At 37.1% G+C, this 13,338-nt stretch overlaps 1 protein-coding gene across 1 annotated transcript in view; it reads left to right on the top strand.

Moving 5' to 3' along the window:
* SCP2 (sterol carrier protein 2) overlaps nt 1–13,338 on the top strand; it is a 30,737-nt gene that overhangs the window by 13,843 nt on the left and 3,556 nt on the right. The window contains exons 11-14 of the mRNA XM_007430903.3: nt 939–1,046; nt 5,949–6,102; nt 9,179–9,272; nt 12,134–12,263. Of these exons, the coding sequence (XP_007430965.1) occupies nt 939–1,046; nt 5,949–6,102; nt 9,179–9,272; nt 12,134–12,263 (486 nt within the window). The remainder of the gene's footprint in view (nt 1–938; nt 1,047–5,948; nt 6,103–9,178; nt 9,273–12,133; nt 12,264–13,338) is intronic.

Here is a 13,338-nt window from a genome sequence, read left to right as displayed (position 1 = left end):
TGCCTGTTTGCTAAGGCTGGGGTGCCCCTTGAGTCTGCTGGTGTGAAGGAGGATAACAAGCCTCAAGCTACTGCTGCCCGCCCCATTTTCCTCCCTTGATTTGAATATTTTATGTTTGAGAATTTTTCTTTTGTATGCTTAGTTTGGACTGCTGACACTCCAAAGAGACAGTTTTGTTTTCAACCCCTGACCCTGAATGTTTAAAGGTCTGTGAAGAATGAACTGCAGCAGGTTTACTACCTCTTTGGAGTCCAGGGTTTGTTGGTGTTACTCATGAGTCAGCTCCCCACCTCTCTGTCTGCAAGGGACTTTGCCACATGAATATATAATCATCTACTATTAGAACAGCCCTCAGTTAATACAGTGAAGGTTGCTAAATTGTGTCCTATCACATCTCTGTATAACTTAAAACAGGTTTTGGTAGTAATTTTACTGTTGTAATGTTAATTCTTCTAGGATACTAATGGGTGACATCTTTTTAAAAAAATTGTGTTGTGCTGAATGTCAGTGTGTTATAATTAGTTATCAATTAAGTCTGCAATTAGAAAAGACCACAAGTTGTGTTTTAAAAAGTTTAAGATGAGAGTAAGACAAGCAAAGAGGAAACTTAAGAAACAAAGCAAGAATTATCAAGGAAACTAGATAGGCCAAAAGAATTATTTAACATCTGTCTTCACTCTGAAAGACATTAGAGAAGAGCCTCTAACAGAATATCTAAATTATTAGTGTAGAGAAAATACGTGAATAACAGAAGTATGAGCTAATAAACAAATTGTAAGATAATGGGGTTACTGCAGCTGCTACCGTTGTTATTATTACTACTACTACAAGTATTTCTGTCATGCCTTTATGTTCTGAAGCCTTTATGACTTCAGAAGATTGAATTTAAGAAGTGGGGGATATTATATGCATGAATAATTTCCTCTTTTTCTTTTAAGGAAGAGCTGGTGAGCTGATTGACAGGGGAGATACAACATATGGTGGAAAATGGGTTGTAAATCCCAGTGGTGGTTTGATTTCAAAAGGACACCCACTGGGTGCTACAGGTAATTCAGTATTTTATAAGGCTTTTAGTATCTGTATGGAGGAAATGTGAAATTTTATTTAAAGAAAAGGCTAAGCTAGACTATCTCTGTTGGAATCAGCCATCAGTAATTACCAACATAAACCTGCCACTTTGACAAGATGTTATGGCAGGTAACATTTACTGATCTGATTCTGCTCTTTTATCTGGCAGTAAATCCTGCTGAATGCACTGTTACAGTGAAATGTCCATAAACAACACACACACACCTTCTGGTCACTTCAAGAGACATCCACATCCCTTTTTGAACTTTGAAAACTGAAATGCTTGTCTTCACTTTGATTTCAGTGTATGTACAGAAAGATGAATATTTATAATTCCTAAACTGAGAGGTGTTTGGTTAATATTTTTGTTAGAAATAAATAAATTCTGTGTGCTCATAATCTGATTTAGAGTACTTCTAGACAAGAGTTGGTAAGGTACTCAGACCACATATCATTACATCCATATCCACTCACCCAAATAAACCATGAAACTGGGATAGATTTGCTATGACATTCCATTGTTCAGTACTAATATCACATACTTAATTTTTTTCTCAAGTGTTTTTGGGATTAAGAATAAAAAATCCTATGAAATTTGTAGAATATTTTACTATGTTTCACAAGTCAATGGGAGCTTCTGAATTTGAGTGACATTTCAGTAAGTGATGTGGCAAGGGGCTGTGCAGTTTTCTATTTTAAAAAAGGATGTCTCTCTCCAGGGCATGTCCAAATCCGCAAGGGATTTGAAGTGATTGTGCGTCCAAGCCTAAGCATTTACAATATTATAATACTTGTGAAACTAGTCATAGTGTCTCTTGAGTGAAGCCCACGTCCTTGTGACTGCATGGATGTATCCATGTTATTTTCTTAGCAATAATATGAAAGCGTTCCAGAATGTTTTTCCAACTTCCCAATCTAATCTATAGCCCTAGTATCCCATCCAAGTATAGCCAGAACCTACCCCACTTAGCTTGTCAAGCTCAAATAAAGTTGACTAGATGCTACATATTATCTCCCAAAACAAGCTTTTCCTTTGTGTGTTTTTATGTTTGCTCAACTGGTTGTGAACTTGAATTTAGCTATTGATCCTAGGAGTCATGCACCCAGGACAGATTATATCTTTACTTTTATTCAAATGTTGTTGCTCAGTTGGTGATGTGCTTCTCTAGTCCCTTTCCTAAATTTCTTTAACATTTCAGGAATTCATTTGCAAATCTTTTGTCTAAAGTCATTCATGAACTGCCTACAACCGCTATTCATAACAGTGGAATGGAACCACTTGTTTCGTTTACTCTTCTTGGCTACCTTGTATATTTAAAACGTACTTATGTTCTTCAGCTGAAAAGCAACTCTAATCTGACTGTTGAGAGCTCATATATTAAGGATATGCAGATACAGAAAATGCTGTCTTAATGCTGAATGCTAAATTTTAGTCTGTCATTCTGTGGAAAAATACTGACATTAGCTTTGATTTCAGAGGGGAGTGTAACTGCTCTTTGAACAGGGTGATGAAATCTTTTTATTGCTTAGACTTAGATCAGTTTTTTAATTCTTTCAGGATGATTGCTCTCTATCTCTCTGCTGGCAACATTCCAGAGGGGGCTCCTAAGAAGGGAGAGGGAAGCTACATTTGCACTTAGCTTTGTAATGTAACCCAACTTCTAGTTTCCATAGTAGGGTTCTGGATCACTATACTAGAAAAAAGTCATACGTTGATCAAGTCTTGCATGACTTACAGCAATGTTTCTCAACCTTAGCAACTTGAAGATGCGTGAACTTCAACTCTCAGAATACTGGCTGGGGAATTCTGGGAGTTGAAGTTCACGCATCTTCAAGTTGCCAGGGTTAAGAAACACTGACTTAGAGGCCTTATCTACAGGAAAGCAGATTCCGATTAAATGTTAGGAAAAACTCTGTATCATAAGAGCAGGTCTATAGTAGAACCAACTCTGAGTTCCCCTTACTGGATGTCTTCTTGCAGAGACTGGACAGCTTTATCCAGAATGCTTTAAGTTAGCCACTGGTACTGAGCAAGGGGTTAGCTTTGATATCTCGAATGAACCCTTCCAATTTGGTGATCTTATCAAGAAAAGATGATTTTTGTTGTCAGTTGTAATAAAGCACTTTGAAAAGATAAATATAAGGGTATTACTTGGAGCCAGACCTAATTAGTTCTAATTTATACTTTCCCTTTAATGAATAACTGTGGAAATGAGTTTGTGTGGTAAAAAAAAAGAAGCCTCTTTAACTCTCTTGGTGGCATGCAAGCAGGTCACAAAATTCATGCATTCAGATTAAATTAATACCTGCTTATTTATTTATTTATTTATTTATTTATTTATTTATTTTATTATTGCTATTAGCCCTGCACAAAATATATTGCAGCACAGTAACAGGTTTAATGGTCAGCTTTTCAATATCAGATGGGAAAATATTGCATCTTCATTCAAGTATTCATGGCCACTGTGGGATAATGGTTAAGGTGGTAGACTGTCAGGTTAAGCCCAAAGAACTCCACGAGACAGTACAGATATAGTTCTATAGCATTTATTAGCTTCCACCTACAAGACAGAATCTTGCCAGACTGAATCTAAACTTCCCAAGCCAGCAAGCAAACACTGCGAATTCCTTAGAGTGGTGCCAGTCTCATCCTCTTCACCTTCCCACGCTCATTCTGGGGGCTAAGGTAATACTTATCTCCCCGAGTGCGGCCTTCACCAAACCATTCCATCACATAGACCAAACCAACCCCAGGCACTGGGTAACTTTCAGCTAGTCCTTATTTCTCAGTTTAACTTTTTTCTGGGCAGAGTTGGAGGATTTACTATATATTCTGCTTTGAGCTCTCAGGGAAAGGTGGAATATAGCTCTAATAAATATGTTTGATTCCATGCTTACCCTGAATTAGCCCTCATGGTTGAAAGGGTAAATTCACACTTCATTATTTGAGACTGTTGCCAATGCTGGTGCCAGGATTTAGCACCTCCAAAAATTTCTGCAACCAAGAACACCCAAGCCCCTTTTACTATAGCTGCTTCATATTTATTGACCCAGCCACCTTTCAGCTTGACGAATCTACAGGTTGTTGGTGACTCTCACAGGCTTGTTCCTGCTAAGTATCTATTCAGTCTCATTTCTGCTATGTACCACAGAGCTTTTTGTCTGGCCCATCTTCCCCACAGCTGTATTGGAGGATAGGTACCAGAAAGTCCCTTTTGTAGAGAGACTCTGTCCTTGTGATTTGAGTAAGCTGGACCCACCTTTTTTTTCATAGTCTCTTCTATGACATCATATGCTCTACCTTTTTAATATCCTTCATTAATAGAACTCAATCCAATTCGGTTCAGCAGGAAAAGAACCCATTTTTTACAAACAGAGTGGCTGAGTTCTTATAAGCTGCTATCCTAATCAGAAGGAAAAGACTGTTTTTGCCCTGATGCTTTTGATATCTTTTTACAGGTTCTCTAGTTTTATTTATTTATTTTAGGCTTTTATTCTGTTTTTGGTTTTTGGTTATATTATACGTATATTTTCATTGTATTTTATTTTTTTTTTACTTACTGGTATTTGACCATATTTTATTATTTTATATTTTATTAATGATTATTAATAAAGAACAAGTGAACCTTTCTGCCTCCTTTCTGTTGTTCCATAGAGATAAATGAACAGATATGCTGGTGAAGAGGAGAGGGAGCAGCCAGCTAGCTTTTGTTTACTTACCCATGAACTTGCAAGCAGTGAGGAAGAGGAGCACCTGGCAGCCAAGAGGGAATTTCAGTATGATATGCTGAAAACCCTATAAACATGGACCAAGAAAAGCCATTACTAAGTTTCAGTTGCCCTAATTAACTGACAATGCATTGTTACTTACTGCTTAGAGCAATTTTATGCCAACTTGATGCCATCAAGATGAGGGAGGCAGCTTCTAGAATTCCACAGTCAATAAAGTGCAAGCTGGAAATGTGAAGTTGTAGTCATATACATCTACAGGCTCCAACCTTCTGGTTTGGGGAGGGCGATCTATAACGTTTTCTCTGCAAATGCTAAGAAACAGGTAAAGTCTTGGGGGATTTTTTTGACATCAGTCAACCAAGCAAGACTTATAGCTCTGGTCTTCTAAAGAAGCCAAACTGTTAAAGAGAAGCATTTGAATCTACAGTTCTTATTTTATTCTTAACTGGTTCTAGAATGATTGTTACTAGGTTTTCTTTGATGTTAAAGATATGTCAGCTGTTCTGAATACTGAAACTCACAATATTTTTATCACAGGAACAATATACAGGTAATCCTCAACTTACAATCACAATTGGGACCAACTTGCATTGCTAAGCGATGCAGTCATTAAGTGAGTCGTACCTGATTTTATGACCTTTTTGCCATGGTCATTAAGTGAATCCAGCTTCCCCCATTGACTTTGCTTATTGGAACCCCCTGGGAAGGTCACAAATGGCAATCACGTGACTCTAGGACGCTGCAACTGTCGTAAAGACATGCTGGTTGCCAAGTGCCCGAATTTTGATCACATGGCCGCAGGGGTGCTGCGACGGTGCAAGGACCAGTTGTAAGTCATTAATTTCAGCACTGTCGTAACTTTGAATGGTTGTTAAAAGAATGGTTGCAAGTTGAGGACTACCTGTAGTAGAACTGGAGAATCCAACACCTTGAGAAATTTCAGGAACCCTATTTTTTCCAATCCTTATGCATGGAGATATTCCATTTAAAAACTAATGTTCACAGTGGTGGGTGTGATGCAACTTTTTATCAGAAGGCTTCATCTTGAGTTTCAAACACGCCTCTCTCCTTTCTCTTCTTCCAAGTTGGGTGTAAACCAAGATCTTGAAATGCAGTTTAATCCACAGACTCTGTGTTTGATGCGTTAGGTCTGGCTCAGTGTGCTGAACTTTGCTGGCAGCTAAGAGGAGAAGCCGGAAAGAGACAAGTTCCTGGTGCAAAGCTAGCTTTGCAGCATAATTTGGGCCTTGGTGGTGCAGTTGTTGTATCTCTCTACAAAATGGGCTTTCCAGAAGCTGTAAGGTGAGTGCAGTCCTCCCCCTGCGCAATATGTGTCGTGGCTGCTGTAGTAATTTCCACTAAAGTCTCTGCTTTGAATAGGATTAATGTGCCTGCTGTGAATAACCAGATTAATATGCCTGCCTGCTGTAAATAACATATTTCTGCCATTATTTCCCACTCTTAATTTCTGCATAATTAAAGTAGGCAATTGGAAATCATCCTGCTTACAACAGGAAAAATATTGAGTCATGGATGAAAAGTTCCTGCTCAGAATCTTTTTTTGAAAGAGCAACTTGTTTTGTCAGCTGCTAGAAACTTTGCTTGTGATTTTCTTCATGGATCAAAGAGGTCTATCTCAATTATGTTTTCCAAGTCTGGTTCCATATATATACATATTCCATATATATATATATTCATATATATATATATATACACACACACACACACACACACACACACACACATGTGTGTGTGTGTGTGTATGAAACCAGACTTGGAAAACATACTTAAGATGGACCTCTTTAGCTTTAAAAAAAAAGCTGTAAAACATAAAGTTAAAAGAATGTACAGAACAAGTTTCAGTACTCAGAGAGGTAGTGAAGTTGTCTAGAAAAGATGAGGACCAATTTTGCATGCATAATATTATAATTTGAATTAAGATTACTCATGTTTTACAGCCTGTTGATTTTTTTTTCAGGCAACTCTTATCAGTATCCAAATTACTTCCTAAGGTTGTGATAAAGAGCATGGAAATTTAGATTGCAGAAAACTTATTTAAGCAGTTAGTAATTATTTCTTGGGGTCCTGTGCTTATTTAAAAATCTATTTTGTGCATTTTCTCACCTTATATTTTATATGTGAAAGAGAATTGTCTACATGTTTTTAGTACTTTTTCTTCCTAATTATAAGGTGGGCAGCAGATTTCTTGGTATAAATAATGGTTTGTTTATTTGTTAGATTTATCTCCTGCATTCCCAACTCCACAATATTTTTTCCACACAATAATGTGACGAATCTGGCCTGGGAGTGATTGACCCATCACCCAGTGACCTTTCATAAATGAGCATAGACTTGAATCAGGATTTCTACAGTCTTAGTACAACATTTTAACTACTATATCAAGTTCCAGTTCGGTACACAAATTAAAACAGATGCCCTGTGATGGTCTTTTCAGTTAATAAGTAGCCTTTTCAGTTAATAAGTAGTGTAAGGTAAAGCAAATGCACACAAGGATAAAATTCTTTACAAATATCAGATTATGCTGAGCTAGAGGAAGAAATTCTTGGTGGCTTTCAGATTCAGAAAAGACTACTTAGATTCCCAATGTGAAAAACTTAATGGGAATGGTTGCCAGTTTTAAACCAACCTGGATTTCTTACGACCAGCTCTTTGAGATAGGCCAGGTCAAGGAACAGGCATGACAGGGATTCCAGAAATGCTGTTTATTGTAATAAGGTGGTATAAAAGAATCTTGTCCAAGTTTCTCTCTGTCCCATTTTATACTAAAGAAAATCAGGGTGGGGTTATTTTGATTTTCTATATCCTACTTCCCTCTTTCTCAGAACTGTGTCATCTTTTCTGAAAGTAATCAATTTAGGAGACGTTTATTGCACTAGTAATACCCGAAGTCTCTACTATTCTTTCTCAAAGTAAATTCATTTTTCCTCACATTGCCATGTGTGGTAATTATCTTGCTCAACTGGAAAATGAAGCACTTCTGCTTTTATTTAGATTGCATTCCACCAAGGGCTTAAGCTAGATTGCATCATTTATATCTTTATCCCCAGTAATCTGTGGAGGTTAGTCTGAGATTTTGCTCATGGCAATTTGTGGGGGTGGGGTGGAGGTAAAGTTGGGTGCAAACAGAAAGTACCTCAAGTGCTTTTCAAAGAATGTTTAGATTTTACTTATATTGTTATTTTTCTCCTGGTCATGTGTGTGTGTTGCAAAATTATATTGCTAAATTCTTACATGATCAGTCAGCAAGGTTATGCATACAGGTGGAATATTGGGATTAGGTATTGAATAACTAGGGGAAAAGTAAGCTTGTTTCATCATTTTCATTTTATAGTGTCATAACTATTGTTCACAGCTGATTGCCAGTAAATGTTTTGGCCAATTTAACTGTAGTAATTACTAACTAATATAAAGTTCAGCATTTGTTTTCTCATCACATTTAAATTGTTTCTACCTCCATTCACCTCTCAATTTTGATTAGATTTTTTTCTCCAAAACACAATGTATTTCTACTTGAAAGAGGAGAATGTGTAAAATACCCCTCTGTCTAACACACATGCACACACACACACACACACACACACACCCCTCTGCTTCATTAGTGAAAGGCCAAGCCCTTGGTCTTTCTTACCTTTGGTCTTTCTTATCTTCCTATCTCACATATGGGAGAACTGTCTCAGAATCACTTGCAGAATTTTTTCATTACAGTTCTTTCTAAACACATGCTTTACAGTTTCATGTTTCCAAAAATGCTTTATTGAGCAAAGTAAGGTTAGTAATCCTCCCCCCCCCGCCCCAATATGGGGAGAATGTGTTGGGTGCTATCTTTGGCAGAATCCTGAGTGAAGGCTAATAGTATTTCTGTTCTGAAGTTGCCAATGTGGAGACACTTCCATTTCAGATTATTTCTTGGTTCAGAGAGTGCTTTGTCCCCATTTTACCTGATGAAGTCTTGGACCCTTGAAGTTTTGCATAATATTTGATAAACCTTTAGTTGACCTAATAAAAGCATAACCTAATATAGATATTCACATAGCCTTTTTGTTATGATTACACTTGTTATATTTCTTCTCTGTTATTGCAGAGATTTCTGTGGTTCTTCAGGTGGAAACAATGGAAAAAACTTTCTTTGCCTGTGAACATGTATGATACCCATATATGCTGAGTTTGCAAATTGTAGGGGTTGTTTGATTTTGGCTTAGTGCATTCAAGGCATTATACTTTGTAAACCATGATTATGGCTTAATATTGTGAATCTAGCTGCAACACATGCAAACAAAATCATTAAGGGGAAGACTGTATGGAAAATTGCTTGTTGAAATCTGCTTACTTGATACTAAGTTATTGTTTCCCATTTCAGGAATCGGCAAATCCGGGCCATTCCCACTAGAGCAGTGATTGATGGATTTAAATCAGCACTTGTATTCAAAGAAATTGAAAAGAAACTTCAGGAGGTTTGTACATTAAATATGCTTATCAAATAAATTGCCAAATAGAAATTCATGTGCTGGCACAGAAATATTTTAAGTACACAAATAATTATTTTCTTTGAATCTGGATGTTCTGCCAAAATTAAGTCTTTTTGATTGTCAGGTTAATTTTCCTTCCAATGAGTCCTTTTCCCCTTACAGAATAAAGAAAAAAAGGTTATAACCAAGAGACAGAACAGCCTAAGACAGCATAATTATGTTTGTCTTTGTCTTAATAATGGCTATAATAAGTTTCTGAAATGCAAATTGAGCTGTGCAGAATTTTTAAAAAATAATTGGCTGGTGGAACTATGTGCCATGATGCTGCAGTTTCATGAGAAACCTTGGAACTAGAGTTCCTAATCATGTTTTGGTGATAATATAAATCATATAATAGGAGCTGTTGGATTGCTAAGAATGCCACTTTATACTGAAGATAGGGGGTAATATACTTGAATGGTCTCCCATGTTGTGGAAAAAAAGACTTTGCATGTTGCAAAATGTTCACAGTAAAGTGTGTTAATCTACATTTCTGTTGGCCTTGCCTGTCTGCAATTGTTTCAGCTTTTTTTTAGGCTGAAAATGAAATCTGGGACAGGGCAAGATTCAACCTGGCAAAATAATTAGCTACCATGCTGTAGATTTTGGAGATAAGTATTTGGTAACTCAGATGATTATGTCCATTATGCTTAGCACTGCAACCTGAAGTAATTGAAGTAAATGAAGCTACTTTAAGTTTCAGGGGTGTTACTTCCTTGACATTGTTTAGTAGCTACCCACTACATCTCCCAAAAGAGCATTTTTCAGGAAAGAGTGCTTGTACAGCATTAAGGAAGAAGCTGCAGTTCAAAAACTTGCAGTTCTTTCTTAAAACTACAAGAATCCTAGAGTTGGATGATGTAATAAGGCATACAAGTCCAACCAACTGCTCAACATACAAATCCAGTTTAAGCATCTCCAGCTTTTTGTTCCAGAAAAGATGACCTCATAATCTCTCTTGGAAATCAGTTCCACTCTAAGACTACTCTTTCTGTTAGCAACTTTTTTATAACATTCAACTGGAATATGCTTGCCTATAACTAAAACCATTATTACATGTCCTCCACCGTGGGATAACTGAGAAGAGGAAATGAACATGGCACAGGACCAGGTTATCTGAGGAGCTGTCTCACCCCATTATATCTGTCAGCCCCACTCAGTCCGGCAGAAGGGGCATGTTGCAGACCCCACCAGTCAAGAAATTTCAGCTGGTGGGGTCTAGGAAGAGGGCCTTTTCTGCTATGGCCCCCATCCTGTGGGACAGCTTACCACCAGAGGTGTGGGCTGCCCCCTTCTCCTGGCCTTCCAAAGAAGTGTGAAAACATGGCTATGCCAGATGGTCTTGGGGCCTGACTGGGACTTGCATTGTTGGAATTGGCGGGTGGGATGATCGATACTGCTCCCCCCCTCATCTTGAATTGTATATAGTCTTTTTATATAGAATTGTTATTAGTTAATTTTAATATGTATATGTATATTTTTATTGTTTTTACTGTTTTGGATTTTAATTGTAAGCCATCCAGAGTCACCTTCTGGGGGAGATGGATGGCATATAAATTTAATAAATAAACTTCTGTGTGACCATTCTTCTCAGTCCTTCACTAAAATAGTTCTCTCATATCCTCCTTCAGCTGTCTATTCTCAAGGCTAAATACACCCCTCAACCTGTCCTCATTGGATTTAATTCCTAGTCCTCTGATCATTCTCATTGCTCTTCACTGCAGAGATACCAGTTTTTGAATCCTTATTAAAGCGTGATGGGAAGAATTGAACACAGTACTCAGTCTGACTATTCCAGTGTTTGCCTTTTGGCAGCCACATAACTGCTGACTGATACTCAGCTTGTGATTATCTATAGTTCCATTTTTTTCACATGTATTAGTCATGTATCCCTCATCCTCTACTCATGCGTTTGATTTAATTTGTCTCTGCTAAATAACTTTGTCCTTGTATCTATTAAAATTCACTTTATTATTTTTAGCCTACTTCTCTAACCTGTCAAGATCATTTTTAATCTTGTTTCTGTTTTCTAGACGTATTAACTATCCTGTCCAATTTTGTGTGGTCAGCAAATTTCTGCCTTTCATTTTTTTCCTTGTTATAATTGCTTGTGATTGTCCTTTTAATATCTCCTTTTTAAAATATCCCCATCCACTTTGGACTTCTTCTAAAGAAATAAAATTATCACTGCCCTTGGCAGTGGACGTGCTAAATCTTGGCAACAGTCCCATTACATTCCTGATCTGTAGTCTAAAGAGATACGATATTTTATGAGCATAGGGTCTTGAAAAAACATATTCTGCTGTTCATATCAGGAAGTCACCAGTTATTACAATTCTGCTCTTTGTCTCTTCAGATAGTAATTGCGGCCACTATGTTTTTCTGGGCCCCAGTTTCTTGTCTTTTGTTTAGTCTGGAAACAGCATATTCCTTCTGTGAGAGCCTGAAAGCTATTTCTGCGTTGCAGCCGTACAGAGGGTTTTTTTTCCCCTAGTCACTGTTATTTATTGGGTTGACTCCCTTGATTGGTTCTCTTCCTTGTATAGAGTTTCTTCCTCTGTCAGCTTCGATTGTAGCAACTACTTTAATCCAAGACATTTTCATCCTCCTAAGTGACTCCACTTGCTCCTTTAAGTCAACATTTAAATGTTAAGTTAACATTTGCTAATGTTATCTGGAATCTTTAATCATTCATTCAGGATAACGACTAATGTTTGGAAGGCTTTAGCACAAGCTGAAAATAGGCCATGCGTGCCCAGATTAAGATCCTCTTTTGATGATATGTAACTATTACATTATAATTACAGGAAGGAGAACAGTATGTCAAGAAAATTGGTGGCATTTTCGCCTTTAAAGTAAAAGATGGCCCTGAGGGTAAAGAAGCCACTTGGATAGTCGATGTGAAAAATGGTAAAGGCTGTGTGGATGTTAACTCTGGTGAGTGTCAGGTTTTTTTAAATAAAATGTTCTTAGATTGTGGGACTAAAAGGGTAACAAATGATATACTATGGGTGTGGATGAAGTATAGGAATGCATTTAATTAGAGAATGTAGCATTAGACCTGCAAGTAAGTTAATGTAGTGTGATGTAACTTTTCAGTAAACATGAAAGTAACATAAGTTACATATTCTCGATGTAATGCTTTCTTGCAACTGGCCAATTTTGAAACACTTTTGAACCTGAAATATAGGGCAGAAGAAAATGTTTGAAATATTTCAGTTATGTTCCCTTTTTCCTCTCACTTCTTGAAATAGCATTCTTGGCTTTTCTGCCTTTTACTCGGCTGTACTATGAAAAGTGCTACTGATTAGAGTGCTACCAATAATCATGAAAAGATAAAGTAGGTAATCAACATATTTTTTAAATGTAGACCACCAAAATGTTGTGGTGGCCACTAGCTCCACTAAAAATTGTTATTGGATTATAATTTTGTAGGTGACAGAAAGGGAGAAGTATTAATGCATGAGGAGTAATCATATATGAACCACAGTGCATTATTTTTATTTTTAATTATATTTAAATTAAATCAAACGTTTATTTTGTTCTGGCCCTGCTTACTTTTTTTGAGTACAACTGCTGGTATAACACTCAAAGATCAAATATAGGCATCATCCCCTGAAAAGTTATATTCCTCCATCTAGAATCTGTCTTGCTGTGGTTGGTTGTATGATTGATTGATTGATTATGTGCCATCAAGTCATTTTCAACTCCTAGTGACCACATAGATTAGTGTTGTCCAAACTTGGCCACTTTAAGATGAGTGGACTTCAACTCCAAGAATACCCATGCTGGCTGGGTAATTCTGGGAGTTGAAGTCCACTCATCTTAAAGTGGCCAAGTTTGGACAACACTGACATAAATAGATTTTCTCCATGATGATCTGCTCCTAACCTGGTCTTTCAGGTATTCCAACACAATATATAAATCACGAGTAATTTTTTTTATCCGAAGTTATTCTATAAATTGAATGCTATGACCTGGATATTACTTAGCCTCAACTCTGTCAATTGTT

The sequence above is a fragment of the Python bivittatus genome, unplaced genomic scaffold (assembly GCF_059951505.1).
Source record: "Python bivittatus isolate LINGU-HERP-01145 unplaced genomic scaffold, Pbiv_v1 ctg000700_np1212, whole genome shotgun sequence".
NCBI classification, from domain to species: Eukaryota; Metazoa; Chordata; class Lepidosauria; order Squamata; family Pythonidae; genus Python; species Python bivittatus.
This window is presented reverse-complemented; position numbering and strand designations above follow the sequence as displayed.